Consider the following 24,807-nt stretch of genomic DNA (forward strand, 5'->3'; position numbering starts at 1 on the left):
AATCTCTCATCTTCAACACCATAAAAAAAAAACAACAAAAAAACCCCACCAAAACACAAACAACCCAAACATTTCAACTGATAAATTTGCTGATACACTTCATATCGCATAAAACACAAAAATAAATTCCAACCTGGATGAACTTCTTGCTGAAGCATCTCTGCTTTCATGTACAGCCTCGCCATTTTGCTGAACTTCTACTGAACAGTAAGAAACAAATTCAACAGAAATATTCTATTATATCTGTTTGAAATCTTAATCTAAATATTATCATCTGACTTAATTATTTTAACTTACTGGTTGCTGATGAACTGAGATTTGTAAGAGATTCTTGTTCAACAACCAAACCATCTAGCACAACAGTCAGTTCACCTGTTTGCACCATGCCACTCTTGTTTTCCAAAGAGAGTTTCAATTGTTCTTTCACCTTCTCCACTAAAAATGGAGTTGGGATGGGTAGGGGACAAGAAGGAAAGAAGGGATAAAGGAAAAATTAAATTCTAAATATTAAAAGAGACCTTCAACACAGAAATGTGATATATGCATTTAGTTCTATAAAACTGAACATCAGAGATATTCAAATCAAAGCAGAAATCACTATGGAGCTGTAAATATTTACACCTGCTGTGTGTACATGCACACTTTATTTTTAAAAAGATCTGTCTGTTTACATGGTATATTCTATAGGTATGCTAAAGAATCCATATGGATTCAGTACTTTGTTGTTAATGATTTCCCAGGTCTGCCTTTTCCATTAAGCCTGTTGGAAATTATGCACTACTTACATAACATGTGATGGCTTAAAGTCAAACAACTTCTGAACCACACATCCAAGTATTAAAAAGGCACTGGGAACGCCTCATTTTACAACCAGAGCTTATATTCATTTCTCATAGCACCTCCCAAAACTAATTCTAAAAGACTACTGAAAAAAACATCTCTTTGAGGAAGAAGTAAATGCACAGAGGACTGCATAGGATCCTCCCTCAATTTTAAAACTATTTTTAATGAATCTTTACTAGCATTTTCATAGATTGGAACTCCAAAGATTAAACAGTAAGAAAGGATGACTCAGGTAACCAAAAGTTAAATCACATCCTATTTTCACCAAAAGAAAATTTGAGATAACTGATGGTGCAGTAAAATAATTCAATCTGACTGACAAGCAATACACACATTTGTAGAGAGACATATATAATCCAAACGTAAAACATGCTGGGGATGCTATGTAATTCTCTCTAAACTGCTACAACAGTTAAAGCTACATGTCGTAAATCCAAACACAGTCAGCTAGGAGTTCATATTAATCAGGTTAAAATGGTTAAGACCTTTTAGTATTTGCGCTCTCAGATTAAAAGATTAGTTTTTAAAGACATGCCATCATATTTCCCTCCATATGATAGCATTCCAAGTTAAATTTAAACTAGGCACTTCTATGCATTAAACTAGTATTTTTTTTCATTCTTAGCATGCATCATAAATGAACAATAAACATGAAAAAGGGGAGGCTGCCATAACCTACTGCCAGATTCCCCCAAGCTATTATTTGAAAGAGCAGGTTTGACAGCGTAGTTGGGCAGCAGTTACCAGCAGACACACACTGCAGTGCTACAATGGATTTTAAGGGACTTCAACCCTCTGCAGCAAGCATGAAGCTCCTAAATCTACAGGATTACTGATTTAGCAATATGCATTTAGGAAAAAGGTACCATCTCAAAGAAGAGAAGAAACTAGCCTACCACTGAATTGTTTAATTAAGAATTTTTTAAATTTTTGCAAGGGGTGGTTGGTTTAACTTCTGCTATTTAAATAGGTTATTTTCCTAAACCAGATCAGCTGTTGGCTGTAGCTTAATTGAGCTGGCAAGAAAACTGTGAGGTGTGTGGGCAGCAATCTAATAGTCATGGTGTTTAGCAGAAAAAGTAACCAAATTAATTCTAACGTTTCTGCATTTAGAGGACTTCCCGTTCCATATACATCAGCAAAGAGCCTTCCAAGTGCTACATTTTAGAATAGGTATCAATAACTAAATGAATGAAGGATACCAATCAGATTATTCTACCAGTGAATTCTTAGAAAAATCCAGTAAGTGTCTAACTACTGACTTGCCCAAAGAAGAAACATTGCACATAAATTACTTTTGGCGCAATGTACAGCAAACTCAGTCAACTGAAAGAATTTTTCAAGTTGTTAGACCCCACCTCCCCTGGATCTACAGTAATAAAATGTTAAATATTTTGTTAGAAATTTGTAGAAAGTATTTAGAAATACTTTTTTGTGGCTAGCATTATAAAAACCCAATTTCTTCTGATACAGTTTTCTTAGGTAAAAGAAAATTTTCTATGTAACTAGGAAATTTACTGCTGAATCGTTATAATACTGTTGAAGAAGACCCCCTTAATTCTGGATTCTATTTCAATTTTCTGTAAGAATCAGAAAAATTTAGCTGCCTTTTTTTTTTTTTGGTTCAACTTTCCCCCACTGTTCTAAACATTCACCTCAGGTTTATATATCTATTTATAACTTGTGAGAAAGGTTAAGATTGGTTTAGCTTTTAGCTGGAATTCTACTACCACTCTGAAGTGGAATTTAAAGTGTGGATTCACCATCTTGTTGAACTAAAACAAAATTTTTTTGAAAAGCAAATCAGATATATTCTATTGAAATATTTAGAATATTTAGAAAATATTAGAAGTTACATGGAACAATCAATCTCTAATGTACTAAAAGGAAGATCACAATTGTTTTATTAAACAATGTTTTCTATTGCTCTCTGGGCAGCTAAATTATGAGGGACAAATATCCAGTGTTTCTATTAGTGACTCCAGCGAAGAAAAACATGAAAAATTACACAGCTTTTCTGAAAGTTGAATTTTTTTTTTTTTTTTGGTTACCGAATCAACAACAGATCTTCTATCAAATTGGTTACTAGCTTGCTACAAAACATTGTATTTAATCACTTCTGCTTCTACTTTCAGCAACTAATATGCTACTGTTTGTTTCAAAAGTATTATATCCCACTGTTACATTTAAAATGCTCTCAATAGCACAGACATCTCTATAGGAGACAAGTAAAGATATTAACTGAAAGTCAGTTGTAATTACATGTATAGTTAGTAGCCTGGTTGCCAGTTTGATATATAGATTAGTAATAATAATTTTACTTTATTCAAAATCTCCTTCATGATAACTTACATTTTCTATTGTGTACTTCCAAAGCTTGTCTCAAGTCTACAGTGGCTCTTCCTAATAAAGCATCTGCTTTTAAAGTGTGATGGCTCCACACTCTAAATTCCAGCGTAGTCTGTGGAGTCACATGCCTGCATAAAAAATACATTTAAAAAAATATATACAGATTTTTAAGAATTAATTATTGCTATTAGGAGTATTTGAACTTTATTCACTTTCTCATTGTATTACTTGATACTAATGAAGTGCAGTTTTGTATTGCAAGGGGAAATTTTTAACTAAGAACTGCAAACACTATGATATCTACACTTACGATGAAACTTAAAGTACATTACTATGATAGCCTAAGGAATTCGAGAAGCATCAGAATAACCTACACTCAGCTCAAATCTCAGATATATAAAGCAAATCTTGATTTATGAAAGGCTTATTTCCCCTATTCCTCCAAAGGTCTAGCTGAAAAGTTACATTATTAAATGTGGAGAAAAAGGTGGGAAGTATATTTGTCTGTCACTGAAAAGAAAAATACTAAGCATTTTTCAAAAAGGAAAAAAGCAACAAAGCATCTATTTTCGAGCAAGAGCCCACTCAACAGGTATCTGCCTGCCATGGAAGTGTTGATAAACATTTTTTCTGAATCCACAAATATATATAAAACCATAAGGCATACTCACAGAAATCAGAGGGGAAAATTCAAATGACGAAGCTAAAGTAAAAACTGGAGGGAAGCAGAAGGTAAAGGACCCAACTGCAGTAATATTATGACAAGCTTTGGCATTGATCTCTCCCCTGCTCAAGCTATGCTAGGTCCTGGAGAGTAAGTTTTGTAATACAGGGTCTAGTACTGCAAAGGTGGTCCTGGCTGTGAAAAACAGGAGTAGAAGCACTTCATTGCAAAAAGTCAAAGGCCACATATCCATCAGTTTTGACCTAATATATACAGAAAGTTGTATCAGCAATGATGAGAATAATTATAAAAACAAGCCCCACTCTCCCAACAATAGGACTAATTCTACAGTTACTTGAACATGTTGGACAAGGTGGATCATTTTTGCTGAAACACAAGCAAATACATCTTTGCATTTTGAATGGGCTGTCTTCTAAGGGAGGTCTTAGTAAAAGAGCAGCTCAACAAAGTAAAGGAAAAAAATCCCCAACACCTACACATACAAATATACTGCTGACTCATAGAAGCGAGGGGAATTTGGTAAGGCAGAGAGATCACTTAACCTCCAATACCATTCCAACAGCCAGAGGAAAAGGGGGCCAGAATACCTTAAAAATACATATAAGGGTATGACCCTGAGCAAGCAATATTCATGAAATGAGTCAGCCATTACTATGCATTGCAATTTACCTAATTTCTATCAGATCGCCAAATCCTGCCAAAGCAAATCTGACTCCTCAAGAGAAACTCAGGTCCCTGTGAGTATACTGATAGCTCTGTAATTGTTCTAGTTCTTGATCCTGTAAATCATCCTCAGGTCCAAGACTACGTTATTCTCTTTTGCAACACTGCAAAGGGCTAGTGAGTTCACTAAACCTGAAATACCAAGAACTGAGGCACAGGAATACTTACTTGCTTCTGACCAGTTCTGGAGTAAGTGTTCCCAAGCAAAGAGTTCCCCAAAGACCTACCAGTCCCCACCCTCCAGCACTTACTGCAATCTAGCATGGTTCCTACTGCTAACAAAGTGGCTACTGCACACAGACATGACAGATGCTGTGAAATGCACTGGCCCAGGCTCAATGCCACTTGATAGGAGCTATACTGTTCCACGTCTGAACCAATAAAATCTTGTTTGTGAATAAAGCATTCAAACCAAGTGCAAGATTGCCAGCTCTTCAAGGAGTAATATTCAGGTATATCTACATCCCTAGCATAGTTAAACCAAACTAAACCACAAGAAGATTAAAACAGTCAAATATCAGGGTAAGGTGTGAGGTAACTGCAGTTTTTGTGTGTATATCCCTTCACAGGGAAATTCAAAGGAAGAAATGACCTTCCTCATAACTACTACTTATCCAGTTGAGACTTTTTTCCTTCTAAGGTTGAGAATGACATGGTTATAATTAGAAAGTCTTTCTAGCAAGGTATGCTAAGCACAGTGCTAACAAATATCAAGACTATATCATGTAGTGCCACTGTATGCAAGTAACACAATCTGTAGGAAAAAAAAATTCTCAAAATATTCTAAGGATTCAGGAAAAAAAAAAAATCATTTGAGATAAATACCAATGTACGTCTGCATTTAGACATCAACAGCCAGAGCAAACTATGTAGGCAGCCAAGCTTAGTAAATATTTGCCTGCAACGTCTGTCTAATAAATAGTATCAAACAACCAAAAAATCTACTTACACTGTCAGCTGCTCATCCCATTTGGGATTTGAAGAACTACTTGATTTTGCTGTTTTCTTGATTTCTCCATCTGCAGTTAATTCCGTGTAGAAAGTTGTTCCAAACCAATTCTTTTTCCGTTTCAGTTTGGCACTAGAAACTAATAAAATACATTGCTTTATCTATAACAGCATACTGTTGCTGAAAAACAGAAAATGTCCTGCCTACACACTGTATGAAACACTTTGCAAGGCAATGTTTTTCCTCACCTACTCTACTTCTGCTGAACAGAAAGAAGTTAACACAAAAATTACCATTTTATTTTATTAGTAGCTTTTCTTTTCAAAAGCTACTTTGTCAGATAGCTGAAATCAAGTGTCACATACTCTCTTCCCCACACTGGCAGGATAGGTTGTAGAGACAGCACAATTATTTTAGGGATAAACATTGGAAATAATATAGGTTATTTTCTCATTGTTCTCCCTATTCTTCCCTAAGTGAAAAATGCCTAAGTATGATACATCTGATGATGCATCTGAGGGATTATGAGACAGACTTTATTTTTTAGTTATATATTGTTATGGAAGTCAATGCAGTTCATGCCTTTTTCAAAATGTCCCTGTATAGCAAAGCCTGCATACAGTGCTTCATTTCTTTGCCTGTATTCCTGCATGGTTGAATTTGTGGGTTTACACATCAGTTTGTCACAATTAAGAAAGCTACACTTAGATTTCCCCTACTGAAACAGCTCTGCAGATAAACTCAAAGGTTTCAGGTAAATATTCAAAAATTAAGAAACACCACTGACCAAAGAAGCTACTTTCACCTCCAAATCAGTGGTGAGTTCCTCTGAGCTCCTGAACATAAATCTGTTCTCCCTCTTCCATGCCCAGTTGAGGAAGTCACTATAAAAGCCAACAGCAGCCCAACTGCCAAGATTTTAAATTCTATTTCAGGCAGATGGTGTCTTGAAAAGACCACAAGAATGGACTCTCAACTATATTTACCTGTTGGCTCTGCCTTCTCTCTAATTGCTCCCTTGCTTCAGTGTGGTTCTTGTTCCCTCCACTTGTAAACTAAAACAAGGCTGAGCATTTTCAGCCATTTGGAAATAATTCTTCCCCATTCCTTTCCTTTATGGTACTTGCTAACCCAACATGGAAGTTTACTAAACTGAAAGGGAGACATTTCTGGATTGCAGTATTCTGAGACATACACATTAGTCAGTTAAAAATTAGTGGGATGCAACCATCTAAAGGCACCAGCCATGGACTTTTACTTGTTTCGAATAAAAGGTGCAAACTTAACTTCCTCACATTTGAAAAGCCCAGTCTTAGTAATGCATCATGTGTCATAAAAGGCAACTGATAATGATGAAAGTTGGATTGTAGAAAACTAAAACTGCAATTCCACACACAAGTAATATTTTTTCATCTCAAATCATGATATATCTTTAAGCTTTGACCAACTCTACTTCTTCCACATTCTCCTCCACAATTTGTTTTCCAAAGGAAAATACATTTATTAAAACACAGGTATTTAGTAATGATATTCAAGCTTCCTCTTAATTTTCCCTCTTTTATCTGACTATGTTTAGTTAGTAAGTTTAGAGTCCCCAGACATAAAAGGAGAGCATGATCATCTTTTGGTTAGGACATCTTCTAAAAAAACCTATGAATAAGTAATAATACCAGCAAGACTTTCAAAAGAATTAACAAGACAAGATCTCACCAAGAATGTTTGAGCAAATACTGATGGCAAAGCATGCCTACAACATGTTGTATCTGTCCAAACTCAAGCAAGTCACCACTCCATACAAATTCCTTGCTTGCAAAATGAGTCTATGATATTTGCTGCATTTATAAAAATGCTTTTTAAGTATAGTTCTTGAAATAATTATAGCTTCTACAGCAGCATAAACAAAACTACACATAAATATGCAGTGTAGGTCAACAATACTACAGTCCCACACTCCTCTGCCTCCTACTACTCAGAATGCCACTGGCATTCATTCCCGTGATCCTGCAATAAAGACTAGGTTTAGAGAACTAAACCTTCAGAAAACTAATCACAAATGTTGTAAAGACTTCTTCCCATTTGAGCCCTGACCCAGATTTCTTGGAGTCAGAAAGAAGTCCCAGTACCAGAAAAATACAAGACTATTTACATATGGAGGAGCTCAGCACAGGATAAAAAATTACCATTTCTGTAGACACAGATCTGAAATTAAGGGTCATTTGTATAAGTCAGTTTACAGTTATATATACACATTCAATCTACAGGTGGCTCCATCTCTGCTATTAGTCATTGCCAGTTTTGATGACTCATCACATTGATTGAGTAATGTGCTCCTTACATAAGGTTAATAATTTTTGAGGCTCCTCTCTTATCTAATTTCATAAAAATATCAATTTGGGGGACTCTTCAACAATATATTTTTTCTCAGATAACCTGGCCATCCAGCAAGATGCATCTTTCTTTAGATGCAGCCTTTATTAAGACATGGTATCTCACTCATGTTTTTCCCAAATTTTTTTCAGGATAGCCTTAATATATTCCTAGCCATGCATCCATTTTTACTTCAGCATTCCCAGATTTCTCAAAATCCCTGGAAAGCTCAAGTTAGTTATCAATGGTAAAATAATACCTATACACATAAATACACATATATATATTTATGTTAGGTGTATTTATGTACAGTATCTTACCTATATGCTGGTAACATTTTTACTTTTAACTGCTGTAACACTGTCACTATTAGAAATCAAACTTGTTTACTTAGATGCACTTTGCTTATCTTCAGACTACCAGGAAGCCTCAGTTCTGTTTTCCCATCCCACAGAGAGAGTAGCTAAGTCTGACAACAATTGTCACATCTTTCACCAGTCCTTGTCCATCAGTAGCAAAATGCATAATCTACTTGGCCTGTTCAACATCTATTGAAAAAGTGCTCCCAACACAATCAGAAATTTCCAGGACTGTTTTCCAGAAATTACCATGGATACTGGGATGGCTTATTTCTGCCTCAAACTATGACAATGAGCAGAGCAAAAGGAAAACAGAGACAACATAGCAAATTGTAACTGGATAGAAGGAAAAACATTCAAAGTGACATGGCTTATCACAAGGAAAGCTGGTCGTTTACAGACTTTAAGATACTGAAAATTCAGTTGGACAATATAATGAGCAACCTGATCCAACTTCAAAAGTAGTCCTGCCTTCATCAGAAGAGTGTACTAGGGAAACACCAAAGGTCCCTTCCAACCCAAGTTATTCCATATGTCTGTTAAGTCTAACCTGTGGCCCTAAGGATATTACATTCAACAAATATTTACCTGATACGTAATGAAAGAACTTAATCTTCTGAAGGGCTAGCAAATTTTGTGATCTCCTCCAGTTCTTCACTTTCACTAAAACATTTTCAGCTTAAGGTTTACTACAACCACCAATCTTTTTCCTAGAATTTCAGTAATATGTGCTCCCTCTTCAGAATACATGTCATTAACCACTTGTTCCCAAGCAAAATTTCTTGCAATTGACTGTACTGTCATACAGAATATCTTTTTTTTTAATTTGGGGATTTATTAAACCCTATCATGCAACTCACTGTATAATGTCTATTTAGCCTCAAAACATCTACATATATTATAGTCACATTATTACTGTAACATTGATATCATTAATTAAGATATTAACTAGATAATTTTTACACTCACGTCCAGGATTGCTTTTGTAGAATACATATGTTTTCCTGTAAAAATCTCTATGATACATATCACTACTTGCCTGTTACTTGCATCTGTAATCTTCCATTACAGTTGTGACTTGTATCAGACCTTGGTGAGGCTGTGGCCATGTCAGAGGTTTAGGCTTCAGCCTACAAGAAGCAAACAGATAGCTTATTAAAAAGTACTTATCTCTGCATGTCAGCTACAGCTATTAAATAAAATGTTCAACTAATCAAGAAGTTACCAAATATTATTTAGGTACAGCAGAACACATTATTTCATAACAGCAGCTAAAAAAAGCAATGACTTTGGAAATTTGTCCCACGTTACACCTCTAAGGATGCCAAGACACTTCAGTAACATATATATTTACATAGCTTAGAACAACTGTGTAAGGCAAGAATAAAAATTCAGCTGTGATATATCAATAATTCTCTCTCTAGAAGACATGGTCTGATTTCAGATAAGCTGAGCACCAACAACTTCAAATGAACAAAACGTTTGAAATGTTGACATGCTTGGAAATCATGCTGTCACCAGAACAATACACTCGAGCAGTAAGGAGAGTGATTCAGACAAACGTTTGCATTCTATCCCTACGTTTGCCAACAGCTTCCTGCCCCACTGCTGTCCACCCACAAATCACTTCCCTCACCTATTGAGACAGGAAGCACTTTACAAGGACACCCCAGCTCACCACTCAGCAACTAAAACTGAGTGTGCATCCCAGCACATACCCATGCACACAGCATCACTCCTGTCCTTCTGAACTACTACACCTGGCTCACATCTACAAGTAAAACATTCTGTTTCTATCAGATAACTATTTTTCACAAGAAAATAATATATACATGTAAAATAGACTTTCCCTGATCTGGATGAACTTCCACATATTGTTTTCTGTGAACACAACTGGTTTCAATAACAATATGGGAAGAGCTGTCACCAAGCCTTTTTGATCATGCACTTCTATAACTACAAAAATTTTGAGTACATACCCCCAGTACGGGTGTATTTATTTAAAAATTAAATATGTACCACTTTACTAATACACTCCGTATATATTACATATAAAACCAGAAATTTAAAGGATGAAATGAAGATGAAACAAACAGTATTTTACAATATTTTTAATGGTAAAAAACCCATTTGCTCTTACTAAAAAAAAAAAGTTGGGTTTTTTTGTGAGAGCCATGTGATTGAATATGCTTCAGCATTTTTTAGATGAACTAGATGAACTTAGCACTTCGTAATACAGTGATTTGAAAGCCTAGTTTTAAATTCAGTTTATTGGCTGTCATAGCTGAAAAACACAGTTTACAAAGATACCTACATCCAAATCAAAGTGCATCATTGGCTACACTTTGTAAACCATGACACTCATTTTGCATCTCCATCCACTAATTATGCAAAGGTTTTTCTTGAAATATGGCCATAAATTTTCATCTTCCCTAATATCAATCACTTGTTATTGTAAACCAATGGAAGACACATTTTTATACTGCTATCAAATTTTCAGATTCTGAAACTCTTAACTGGGAGGACTTTTAAGCAGATAAGGAAATTCTGCTTCCAAGTTTAAGTGTACAAATATGGAAGGTTTTACAGATGACACATTTTTTCTGGCACCAAAATCGCACAAGGAAACATTTCAAAACATCCATTTTCAAAATGCTTTCTCAATAGCATCAGTTTATTTCAAAAAGCAATAGGTTTCTTGTCTGTTAAAATGCCACCCTGACCTTCAAGTGAGGGTGTCTTAAGTGCTTTTATTTTTTTTTTTAATAACTGATAGCACACTGCTGATTGCTGTTTAGTGTTATCACCAAACAGGTTATGAAATTCATAACACTTGTTTTTCTGTGAGATAAAACATGTAATTAATCGTCAGGTTTTACAACTCTTCTAAGCACTTTGCCATGATAACTAGTGATCCTCTGCACAGTACACAAGATCTTCCTGGTCACACCCAGTGTCATTACAGATTATGCTAGATACTCTACTATTTAAAGCTTTTGTTTTCATACAATGAACCACAATAATGACATCCTGCAGCACTTTGTGCTCTTATGGCTCCAACTTTCTTGTTGCTTGCCTATGCATGATGCAGTGAATAAATTCTGCAAGTCCCGCTCAACTTGTAAACTTAGCCAAGAACCTTTTTTACTTCGTTCAGATCAGCCACTCTATCTTTGGTTACTTTTATACAGTTTTCCCATTTAAAAAAATGTGGTTACTTAAGAAGATACTGTTTAGAATTTATACTTAAGAATGTCTCTTGTCTGGTACATCTTTCCCTAATGACTTAGCTCTTTGTGAATTTCATTATGGACCCAGAATCTAGCAATCACCATAAGTTGAGCCACACTACAAACACCTATACTTTCATCCACGTGTCTGCAGAGCAAGCCTCTCCCACTGTGTAATTTTTTCTGATATTTGTTTCTTCAGATGTTTGGCAATGTTTTCCAGACATCTTCCAACAGTATCTGCTGACAAAAGAATGTGTTTTAGTTTGACATCCCATTGTTTACCATGTATTATTACCGCAGGAAGATGAAATGCTTCCCCAACAGTATCTGTGTCTTCAGCTACTGAGAAATCTCAAAAGAGACTTCTAATGATCTATCACTAAGTTTAGTGAAATCCTGTAAAATCTTGGATTGAGTACATCATGACTTCAACACTGCTGAAAAAAAACTATAGATGCCTATCTTCATGTTTTGGGTGCTTAGTTTTTAAATGCCTTGCTAATTGTGATGGCTTCATACTATCATCAGCTGATACTTCAAGAAACAATGTTCATCATTTCCAATAGCGGATGTACATCCATATTTGAAATACCATTCTTGATAAACCAAATTGTTTTGGCTGACTTCTTGTCACATGTAACTGCCGATGGTTTTAGCTCATAACACACCTGACCAAGAGCTCATGCTAGGAGTAGAAGAAGCATCAGCTCTGCCATGTTCTTATTATTCATATTATTAGTATTATCTTCAATCCGTGGTCTCTTTGCAGGAATTTTTTTCAAACTACTTGCCTATTTTGTGAGGGTTTGCTTAGTAAAAACTAAATATTATAATCCAGAAATCCTCCTAACTGGGCCCAAGTAAACTGCCTCCATCACACTACACTGGAAGTGAATGAACAAATGAAGGTGTTACTGTGACCCCATCATACTGTGCATACTAAATTTGTCTTCAGGACACCTCATGAACCAAATGTAACACAGGACCATCCAACATACAGACCTACAGAGGGTGCCAGTGTCAATACTAAATAAAGCTTAATTTCTTTCTTATTTTTCAGGTAAAATATAAGTCCTACATTTTCTTCCCACATTCCACTGGATCGTCTTCTACACCTGAATTTGGCAGTCACTGATATGGAAAAATGTCATAAAAGCAACATATTCAAACAACTCAAATAAATTCAAACTCTTCCCAAGAAATCAAGATCTGCAATCTAGTTCTAAACATACTTCTGTAATTGACAAATTATGATTGTTTCTTTCCTTTAACTGTTTAACCTATGTAGATCTAAAATGCTGGGCCGAGGGGTTGGTTTTTATTTGGTTGGTTGGATGAGTTTTGTGCTTTTTTTAACGTTACATCAAGGATGTGCAAAGCAAAGTAAATACAGAAATAAATAAATAAATGGTGTCAGAATCCTCAGGTAGACAGTTTACGGTACAATCTCCTCAAACTTCATGTGTTGATTTATCTACAGGTAATACCACCCACCCTAACCTGAGTTTCTGGCTCTGCAAGCTACTAAGCTGCTAACTGCATTTGGCAAACATGTTTGTAAATCTTCTGATAACAGGGAAGCAAGTATTCACTAAACTTAGCTTTGCATCTCTCCTCTTGAAAGAAAAAATGACCACAATACCTGGGAGAAATTATTGCACTGTAAGGGAGAACTCAACAGCTGACAGAGATGAAACAAAGTTAGGCTTGGGGTTGGCTGAGGGGCTGTAACCGCATGACTGCAACCTCCAACAACAGTCCCCTGATGTTCTGTTCTGATCCCGTTGAATTAACATCCTTCTATAACAGAACTCTATTTTATATTCTTGCCAATAAGGTACACTTAGGTGCATTTACACCTAAGCAATTATTACAGTTCCACATTTTCAGTATGCTGTAAATGAAATGCTGACATGCATGTCCAATACTATTTAAAAAAACATACTAAAATATAGGAATGTTTAAAAAAAAATTTAAACTTTTAAAAATAAACATTGATTTTTACCAAAAATACATAAAGTTTTGTGTCATAGTTTGTATTGAAAAGGGCTTTACTGAGCAGAGCAAATTAGTTGAACTGACTGATTCTGTTTTCATCATGCTCCAAAGATTCTAATAGTCTCCATCATGGTTCCAAGGATTCTAACAGCTGCAGCCCACTCATCCTTTCTTAACTGATTAGAAATCAAGAACTGGTTAGGAATTAAGGAGAAAGGAAACATTAAATTTATTTAAGGCTTCAGTCATCCATTATTTTCATCACTAACTCAGCTACTGACATTTTTAAATTAACAGCTCAGATGCAGGTTGGTTCTTCCAGGAGACAGCCTGCTCACATGACAATGTTTGTCATTTTCATTCAAGATCCAAAAAGTCACTCTAACGTTAATATTTAAAAAAAAAAAAAAAAAGTCTTCACTGCCTGATGCACATTGGCTCATACTCACTTCCAGTCAAACATGTTTTTACTCCAGGTAAACAACGCCCTCAAGAAGAAAAGTCAGCCAAACTAGATTGTACAAGATGAACTATTTTATCTAGAGCTTTGAACGTCTATTAGTCCCTAAAGGCTGGTCTGAACATATGACAAATTCTGCTGCACAATTAAAAAACAGAAGCATAATCCAAAACTTGGCCCTTCCACCTCTGACAGCAAAATTACTCGTGCAGACATGGCAGGGGGCAGATGTGAGGTAAGACACTGGAGAAGAACTCTATCACAGGAACTGATTGCAGTGCTGACAAAAACAGTATTACTGATATTTGTAAGGTACTAGTATGGATTGTCACACTCAAGAAAAAGACATGAAAAGCTCTCCTGGGATAACAGACCATGAAAGATCAGTCCAAAATCAACAAAGACTGGAAGTAAAGAGTGTTGACATAAATGTTCCCAAAAATCTTGGGTTTCTAGGGAGCAAGGCTGCTGCAGAGACCACACATATACTAACGAACAAAAACTAAGAAGAGACAAGAAGGAAGTCACATAATAAGAAGAACTGACAGACTTACATGAAGATCAGACTACCATCATTTTTATACTTTACTAGAAGTAAACCCCTTTATAAGCTGAGGAAGATATCTGAAAGTTCTAGTAGGGATTCTTCGAATACTGAAAATCTGAAAGTTTCAAAGACTAGCAACCTCCCGTCTTGGTGAGCCAGAAGAAATTATATCCGCACGGCCAAAAATAAACAAAATTTCAACTAAACACATTGTCTGATCTGCAGAAATGCATGGGATGGCAATTAGACCAAGCAAAGTGAAAATACTCATTAGGAGGATTGAGTACTATTCACATCCAGAGTAATGTCAAAAGCCTGTATTTTCTTGATCTGTATTTACAAAAAAGTATCCATGAGAAAGAAAAACAGATGATGAAGAAACACTGAAAGATGAGGATTTTTTAACTAAACAATTTTGGAAGTCATATTTCAAATAATACAAGCCCTTATCACTAACGGACAAGGGAACACTATGTCATAGGGGCAATATTTACTGCTTTCTTGCATCATGGACATACTTTTTTTTCCTCATCCTTAAATCCTTTTTTCTTGTCTCTCAAAATAAATGCCCAATTTGGTTCTTGACTATGTCGATTAAGGGTTAAAATCTTTGAGGTTATCTTTACATAATCTTAAAAAGAGGATTACATATAGCAATCTAAGTCACCATCTTTGTAGTTACAATCTTCCTGAAAATGAGGGGATTAATTCTGACAGGGCTACAATCACCACACATTCCCAAATATGAACTTGCTACACCTCTTTATTCAAGCTCTAGGTTAAACTTCATTGGTCTGAAGGATGGCTTTACTTTCAGAACTGTTTCATCAATACATATAAATACTACCCCCAGCCTCAAAATTCCTGGACAACAAAAATTCACTGAGAGATTCTGGAGAGCCCCATGAAGACCACAGTGATCAGAAAATTTCTGATTAAACCACCCTCATCATATATAACTGTTACATCAACTGGAAGAGTACAATCTAGTTAATAACTCCTACAGCTGATATTAATATTACTTCAGTTGTATGTATTATTTTGGGTAACTATAGCTTGATTAGGACAAAATTAAGATGCAAGCAAAACCATGGAATGGACAACAGAGAAGTCTATTAAAAAATTAAAGGATCATTTCCTAATTCATGGGAATCATCAGTTTCATGGAAGTCAGTAACAATACCAACATTTATTAAACCTACAATTCTGTGAGCAATACTCTCCAAATCTCAAAATGCTATTAAAACATCAGAAATCAAAGGGAACAACAACAGTGAAAATTCATTTATTTATTTTCTCAGTCATTAGTAGAATAATTACTTATTCATAGAATTTAGGCAGGCACATTTTAAATTGCATTACTCATTTGGAAATTAGTGCATCTAGTGCAGGTATTTCTTGTAAAGCTGAAAGTTAAGAAGTATCACTGGAGCAGCAAACACACATTTATAAATTGCCTGATGCTGTGAACCAGTAATTGAGGAGATACTTAATGAAGAATCAAGGCACTCAGATGTAAAAGAGTACACCCACCAAGAGAGAAACCCATTTCCCTACTCATATGACACCACAAGAATCAAGCTAGGAATAAAACAAACAAAAAAAAAAAGTACCAAGATAGGATGGTCCAATTACCTGCAATACCATTTCATAACATAAAAAAATCCCATCACAGAAAACAGGGGGTTTTTTTTCCACTTTAATTCATTAATTTAAAAAGGTCAATTAATGCTAAAGGTTAGAGAAGTGAACAGTGATTTCAGGAGGCTGTAGGTGTCAGAATCTCTGTACTGTAGCTGTTCTGATCTTCTGAGTGTGAGGTATAGGAAGGAAAGACTCCAGGGAAACTCTGCCCATAGTAGAGCATGCAGGGTGACAAAGCAACCCTGTGTGAGCATGTTGCAGGGAAAGACAGCTGTTCCATTTTGTTGGGTAGCACAGAAAATCATCCACACTTCTAGTCCTGCCTCCAGGCCCTCTTCCTCCACCAAAGAAACAAGGCTGGGGTGGGGGGAAGGGAGTTACCACGCTGATGAAAATCAGCAATATAGGATCGGAAGAAAGTTTATTGATGTAAAAATAAAAGAAAAATAAAAGATGCCTTTTCTTATGTCAGATGCAAGTAAGTTTCTTAATCAATTTCTTTCCATTAAGGTTCTCAAAATCCAGAATTTTTATTCAACACAATTCAGATTGAAAAGTCTATTTCACTATTTATCAACTTTAAAAATGATGATGATTTGTCACAGCTAATTGAACACATGCCTAATTAACTGGGTTTTTAAAAAAAAAGAACCCAAACTGTATTACTTCCAGAGAGAACCAGTGACTCTATTATCATTTAAAAAATTAAGGATTTCTCCCTTAGCCATCAGGAAACTTTCACCCCAGTAATTTGAGATGCACAAACAGAAACCAGACCTGAAATAGATCTGGAGAAATATCTGTAGACACAAAAATGTGTTGGCCTTTCTTACACTGAGCAGGACAGTAAAGTCACTTCTACAATTCTCCTTGCCCTCTGTAATACTAACAAAAAAAAAAATCTAAGACTTGGCATTCCCTATGTGGATAGTTTTGATCATCAAAAGTTAAAACTACAGTAATAATTACACATAGGCAAATAGAGAACTTAAAGTTTTCTTCCCTTGAATGCCACAAACCCTAGCACAAACCAAATGCCACTTTAAGAAGCAATGGAAATACTTATCACAAACACCAGTAGGACCTTCTGAGAACTACTAAACATTTGCTTCATGTTGAAGACAAAACTAATTTGTTCTTCACAAAAATTTCATCTCTCCTCCTCCATTTGAGATGTTCTGCTCCTCTAAGATTTACTATTTCAGGCCAATTCAGAAAGTCTGCAGTTCCATTCTCTTTTCGGAACAATTATATGTTAACCAGGAATATACAGTGAAGCCCAATACAAATTTTGGTTTAGGTGCGATGGACTAGGGATACAGACAAGACATCATGTAGGCCAAGGTATTAGCTTTAATTAATCAGCAGCTAATTATTGTATGGGGGAAGGGGGAGAAAAAACAACCTTACTCCTGTGAACTCCTATAGCTTCTAGCAAAAAGTTATATTCAGGGACATCTTACACACTTAATGACAATACTTGCTGGTGTGATTCCTTTCAATAGAATGCCAGAATTTAAAGTAGTCATAAAGCTGGCAAAATGCTACCTTGACATGCTTCAGCCACTTAGAAGAACTCTTTCACATATGCACTCTGTTACACTCACTCTTAAGGATCCAAAATTGCTTGAACATAAGAACAAACTTTAAGGAAAGGAAAATATTGCCTAGCTATACTATTGTTTAAATTATTTCACATTACAAAATTTTCTAGCTGGCAAGGACTTTAAAAATGGTATATAAAGCTGTAAATGAACATATTGTAATAGTTAAGCAGGCAATAAGTCCCACTTAAAATTACTAGAAGTTGCAAAAACATTGAAGATATTTTTTTCAATGTCAAATAAAAGCCTTGACAAGCTTCAGTTAATTGAAATTAAATTAATTGAACAAGAACTATGGAGTAATGAAGCATCATTAGGCAGCAGGTGGGTTTTTTGTCATTCTTACAGATACACTCAAAGAAATCGTTCAGTGGCAAATGAATGTGTGACTCCTGCTAGACATATGAGAGAAAAGCAAAATCCAAGTTACACAAACAGCGCTAACCTTTGATTTTTAATCTGGATGCCTTACTCTGAATGTCTTGGATTCTTTCAATTTAACTTAATAGATCTGTTTATATGACACTGGGATATTTTATTTTTTTCACAGACTAAACCAAGTTCCATGTCTGCTGGTATACTGTTTTTGTCCCAAGCAGCCAATTCCCATACCTTTTTATCTGCACGAATTTAAACACTTCCTGTTTTTTGAACCCCTTATTTTTTTTGTTGTTTTCATCTTTACTATCTTTAAATTTCAGTCCTATGTATATTCTTCTCTTTGCATTTTATATCTATATGATCTAAAATTTTTCTGGGAGATATTTTAGTTATTCAACACAAAATACACATGAAACCCATATGTTACAAAATAAAAAATATTTAAGAATGGAACTAAGTAGCATACATGCTTACCACCAGGTTTTCTCCCTATGTCTTAAAATTATGCATGAAACTAAAGAACCTGAACATTACAAATCCTAACTTATTTAACAGTATGTTCAATGAAGGAAAGATTATTAACTTTCAGAATCCCTGGGAAAGCAACTTAAGCAACAGTTCTATGCTCAAAGTGAATGCAAAAGATGGTACTAAATGTATTCAGAATCATAAAGCATAGAGTAAATTTTATAATTAGCCAGTAAATTTTTAAGATGCTGTGAGAAGTTGTCCTAGGCTGATGTTAGGATGCTTGTATCCCCATTCGTGTGTCTGTTTATGCTGGATATTATGTTCCCTGCCTTCAAGACTGGCTCTGCAGAGGGAATGTTTTGTTTTGGCCCCTTATCAGCCGCTCCCCCACGGCCGGCGGGACATACAGACGGGGCAGTACATAGTGCTGCTTCTTGTTTTTTTGCTTGCTTTCGGCTTTTGCTCTTGCTTCTGCTTGCCCCCGCTTCTGCTTGCTCTCGCTTCTTGCTTTTTTCTCATTAGTTAGTTAAGCTAAACAGTTCAAATTTCCTCCTGGACTGTTTCTCCTCTCCTCTTTTGGAATCTACTCGAACCTGCTCTGGACTGGGACCTGGGAACACCAAGAGTTTGCACCCTGTGGCTGCAGCAGCTGCCCCAGCGTCGGAGGGACTGATACCAGAGCGACCCCCCCAGAGAGACTTTCTGAATTGGTCATCTTTTTCAGAGCGGTGAAACAGTGCTGTCATCCGGTATTGTTCATTTTGTGTGCTAGGGGTGCTGTGCTGTGCAATAAACAGGTTCTTTCCACTTCTCTCTGAGGAATTCTTCCCGAACCGGTTGGGGGGAGGGACCGTGTGGGTTTGCTTCCTGGAGGGGCCCCTCTTTGTGGATTCTCTCCCAAATTTGCCCTAAACCGGGACAGTAGTACTGAACAGTCGCCTCACCCATGAGATACCATTTGTAAAAGTATTATAAATAGTAGCCAAAGTCATTGTTTAATAGCTTAGAAATACTAGGAATGAAAATCAGTTTTACCCAGATCATTTAAAATAATGCTAAGAGCACTGATTTTACTTCTCACACAATGGAAACACACAGTGATAGTACTTCTAGGACAGGATTGTAGTAAACACCATTGTTTGTTGAGCAACAAATTATTTTCCGTGGTACCTACTGCTAAACTTGAGTAAGACAAAAACTGATGGACTGAAACGTATGTCTCTACCTTAAACAAAAATCTAGGATAGTTAATAAAAATGAAAAGCTAACAGCTTGAAACTATTTAAAAGAATAGTTAGCTACTTATCAAGATTATAACATTCCTTCAGATCCCTTTAGTACTTATTTCTTACTAATAGTTTCTCCAATTCCTTAGGTATTGATGAGTTTAAAATATATATGTTAAAAAAAATAACTATTTCATCAAGAACATAAGTATGACCTATACAACTAGACCTGGAAAAATTGAAAGGACAGTAAAATGTACTGTTCAAAACATTTGTAACTGTAAGATATATTCTATCCTAAGAGTGACAACTGGAAACTTTTTTTTTAAGTAGAGGTGCTCCAGTGCCTTAATCATCTTGAAGGCTCTTAATTAAACCCTCTCCAGCACATCCAGTACTGAAGAGCCCAGTACTGGGCACAGCACTATAGGTATGGCCTCATCACCAGTGCTGAATAAAAGGAAAGGACCACCTCCCCCAACCTGACAGATTCTTTGTCTAATGCAGCCCAGGAACCAGTCACCCTCTTTGTCTCCATGGCATATTGCTGCATCATGTTCAACGTCATGTCCACCAGGACCCCCAGATATCTTCGGCCAGCAGAATGTTTTGCTTCTCCTGTTAAAACTCAAACTTACTATCAAAGCCATCTTCAACTTAAAATATCCCTCACTCCTTTATCTAAGAATAGCTTACAAGTATTCCCCAAAAAAATGAGAATTACTTGAGGCTGAGAAGTCTGGAAAAGGACCCAAATTTGTAAATTAGTACTCCAACAAAACAAATGAGAAGAAAACTATGAGAATATCCTCATACTTTCTGTTTTCATCAACATACTTTTGGGAGTGAATCTTCAGACCAGCCAGAACAGTCAGGGATATAGGAACATTTAATTTCTCATCTTTTTGCTAAGGCTATAGTACATACTGGTGGGTATAGATACAGTAGTGGCTTCCTTAAGATCCGCTTTCACAGAAGCAGAATTTCAGCTTCAGCACTCTCCTCCAAGGTTTATGAGGCCTTGACAATAGGACAAGGCACTAGTTTCCCCAGACAGTAAACCAAAAGCTTCTCCAGAGATGCTTCAATGTCCCTGATACATTGTAAATATTTTGTTACTAAGTTCCAAGTTGCCAACCATGCAGCAGACCGCCAGAGAACTGAACTGGAAAGCAAACTGTAACTCTTCTTAAAACACAGCACATCCTGAGATCAAGAGAACCCCAAGGATCACCCTATCCAACTCCTGACTCCACACAGTGCTATGCTTCCTGAACAGGATGGATTAGTCAGTTCCCAGAGCTATGATATTATTGGTGTTTGTAACACTTGGTGGGATGAGTCTCATGGCTGGAGCACTGGGATGGAGGGCTACAGGCTTTTCAGGAGCAGAGCAGGCAAGGTGGAGGAATTGCTCTGTCTGAGAGCAAGGGTTTGATTGCACAGCCTTATAGTTAGTCATGATGTGATTGAGAGCCCCCGAGAGAGGATTACGGGTATGGAAGAAAAGGAGTTGTTGCAGTGGGTGTCTACAACTGATACCCCAGCCAGGAAATAATTATTGATTAATTATTCTCAAGGCAATTTAGGGTAAACCCATGAATTTGTAGCCCTTGCCCTTACAAAAGATTTCAATTAACATCAACCAGGAGTGCCATACCACTGTGATGAGGAAGTCCTGGAAATTCTTGACGTCTGTAGGAAGTCACTTCTTATCACAGGTACTCAGTGAGCCAGCTAGAAAAGATGCCCTCCCAGACTTGCTGTTTGTGAATACAGAAGGACTCGTGGAGGATGCGACAGTAGGTTGCTGTCTCGGCAGCTGTGATCATGAAATGATCCTGTTTAATTTTAAATCCTTCTAGGATAAGGTCTCTGGCCTTGTGGATGAAGTGAAGGTGGCAGATATAGTTCTGGATTTTAGCAAGGCTTTTGATACTGTTCCTCACCAACATCCTTCAGGACAAGTTGCCCAACTGTGGGAAGAGCAGGTTCATGGTATGCTCAGTGAAGTACTTTCTGAAGGGCAGAGCTCAAAGGGTTGTACCAAATGGGACTACAAGTGGCTGGTGACCTGTCCCAGTGCTGCTCCTCAAGGCTCAGTTCCAGGGCCAGTCCTGTTCAATATTTATATCAATGATCTGGATACTGGAGTTTAATGTATCAGTAGCAAGCCAATTAATTGGAAACTGTGGAGGGAGGCTTTAATCTCCTCTCCAGTTTGTTTAGTGACAGGACATGTAGAAATGGTTCAACATTGAGTCAAGAGAAGTTCAGACCTGACATTAGAAAGTATTTCCTTGCTGAGAAGGTGGTCAAACACTGTAACAGGTTTCTTAGAGAGATAAACTCTGAGAGGCCTGGGGCATAGACTAAGAGACATTCAAACAGTGCCCTTAACAACATAGTTTACCTTGCTGTCAGCCCTGAACTGCTCAGGCAGGTGGACTAGATGATCACTGTAGGTCCCTGCCAAATACTGTACTCCTATTTTATTCTTGGAAACTGACAGCTTGGGGCCATGACCAGTTCCCTGGGGAGCTTGTTCCAGTGCTAGACTCCACTTTTGAGATCCTTTCCAACATACGCCATTCCATGATTCAGCAGAGAATTCCTTATTAACCAACCAAACCAAAACAGTTTTAAGCAACTCCCTCACCTTTTATCAGCAGACACCAGAAGAGCAGCACCTCCTTATCTGTTGCCCATCATAAGGGAGTTGAAGACAGCGATGACATCACCTCTACGTTTCATCTTCTCTAAGCCAAGCAAACATTGCATCCTGAGCTCTCTACTCCTCCTTTGGACAAATTCTACCATTCTTCACAGTGGGTCTGATATAAATACTACTGTATATTTATATACAGAATAAATCCTCCTTCTTAAGCCAAGCTGTATGCATATTCCACCCCTCCACCTCAGAAACCAAATCTTCATCTACTCCTATTGACATAGAGAGCAAGCTATATATAAACAGTATTTTCTGCGTTTTTTCAAGTACATTCACTGACCATTGCTACAAATGCCACAGAATTGATCTGTGCATTATCCATAACATATTACCAGCCTCATATAAGGGTCTAAGAAAAAATACAGTACCGTTAGAGAAGTTTACAAAACACTGTATTTCCAAGTGTTATGCAAGAGGCCCAGACAAATGACTATGATTCCACTGCACACATCTGCCTGTTCTGTTCTGCCTTGTACTTGGACCTTTTTAGCATTGTTTTCCCAAGCAAACATCACATGAATGACTCATACTGTCCACCTGCCTCTTCCTCATCTTCCTTTCATGTCCATCCCTCTAAGTGAATCTGCTCACCACCAGATCCAGTTAAAATAAACTGAGAAGTAATATCTTCTGAAACACTAAGTTCCCATGAGTTTCACGGAGTTCAATAACCTAGCAGAGGAAAGAGACACAATTTCATGCACTTGCTGAGTAAAGGCTGCAGCGTGAGTTCAAGCTCTCTACACTGCCTGACTCTAAAGCTACACAAACACCGCAGAAAGCTCTGAATCAGTCTGAGCTGCAGCAGTGCATTGTGCCTTTTTTATTATAAGGAAGAAGGGTCTAGAACAGCACATGAAGAAATGAATTGTAACTGTAAGAAAAGTCTGTATGGAACCTAGTTCCACTGCTACAGAGCAACTTACAGCAAAATATTTACAGCATGCATTGCTTGTGAATCTTAATCACAATGATGCTTCTAGGTCCTACCACAATGCCAAATAATGAAAAATGCCACAATGCCTCCTCTGTGTGTTACAGATAAAAATACACACACAGTGAAACAAACAGAGTAAACACCTTCAACAACTTCCATTTTTCTTGAACAGAACAATGGTAGTTAAAAGCCAACACATATGCCAAGAAATCAGTAAAGAATATTTTCTCCTTAATTCTAATATTTAGCTGAATAGTTCTCATATCTGCCAGAACATGATATATGCTAGCTACACAAGCCTTTCTGGGTTGTCTTCTGCTATGGAGAATCCTAATGCTTGGTATAAATTATTGCTCATCAGACTTGCATCAAGAGCAATGTTGTAAACCAATATATTAAGATAGTTAAAATATGGGCAGATTTTACTGTACCTACACTGCAAACAGAAAACTTTACCCCCTGGTTACATATAGGTACTTCCACACTAAAATACATAGGTAACCTATTTTCACCACATGGAAAATGGAGAAGTATGAGCTTCTGAACAGGCAGAGAGCCTGAGCACATACCAAGAGTGCCCAGATAGCTTATAAAATCCACTCGCAGGAATTTGTGTCTGTTAGCACCGCCTTATTAGTTACAATAGCTTTGACTGGTGTAAACACATCTCTAATGCAGCCGTAGCAAAATTAGCAAACATGGAACAACTTTAAAGACATTAACCAAGAGTGCTGCTGTTACTGTTACATTCCCCCCCACTATGTTTTTATGGGATATGAAAAAATGTGACTAAGGAATACCAATAATGGGAAATACATTATTACTGCTTCACAAAATAGTTTCCCAGCCTCCCCATTGTTTTGGTAAGTCACAAAAAAAGCAATAATTCAAAGAGGGGAAGAGAAGCCTACTCAGTGTTATCAGAAAGTGGCAGAAAGGGTTTTGCACAATTTTTGTCAGTAAGACATTTGATGTGATCCACCTCTCACCAGTAACTTTATCTCAAAAAATAGCTCAAAGAGGTATAAGTAGAATTCACTGCATGTTCTCACTCTCTTTTCTCTGAATATTTGATTTTTTAAAAGTGCTATGCAAGGCTCTTTCCAGCTGTCAATCTCAGCAGTGTTAAAACACTAAAACATGTCTGTCCTACTTCCAGTCACAGACTGCACTAATCTTACCTACTGCTACCTGAGAGCATTCAGCCAAGCTTACTTTTTCAAAAATAGCCCTTCAGTCTCTACAGTGCTAGAGAATTCAACCTGATTCTTACCAGGGCTCTAAGCTGATGAATAATTCT

At 36.8% G+C, this 24,807-nt stretch overlaps 1 protein-coding gene across 3 annotated transcripts in view; it reads right to left on the bottom strand.

The window, feature by feature from the left end:
- The window catches only part of WWP1 (WW domain containing E3 ubiquitin protein ligase 1), a 58,654-nt gene that overhangs the window by 25,752 nt on the left and 8,095 nt on the right, over positions 1-24,807 (bottom strand). The window contains exons 2-6 of one of the 3 annotated variants that reach the window (XM_084222352.1): positions 9,315-9,405; positions 5,550-5,688; positions 3,196-3,320; positions 373-435; positions 134-197 (exon numbers count right to left, since the gene is read on the bottom strand). In XM_084222352.1, the coding sequence (XP_084078478.1) occupies positions 134-197; positions 373-435; positions 3,196-3,320; positions 5,550-5,688; positions 9,315-9,384 (461 nt within the window). In that variant the 5' untranslated portion in view covers positions 9,385-9,405. Of the gene's footprint in view, positions 1-133; positions 201-297; positions 436-3,195; positions 3,321-5,549; positions 5,689-9,314; positions 9,406-24,807 lie in introns of all 3 variants that reach the window. The other 2 variants (XM_084222351.1, XM_084222350.1) reach the window with 2 other exon arrangements.

Source organism: Fringilla coelebs (assembly GCF_963513975.1).
Source record: "Fringilla coelebs genome assembly, chromosome: 1".
NCBI lineage: Eukaryota > Metazoa > Chordata > Aves > Passeriformes > Fringillidae > Fringilla > Fringilla coelebs.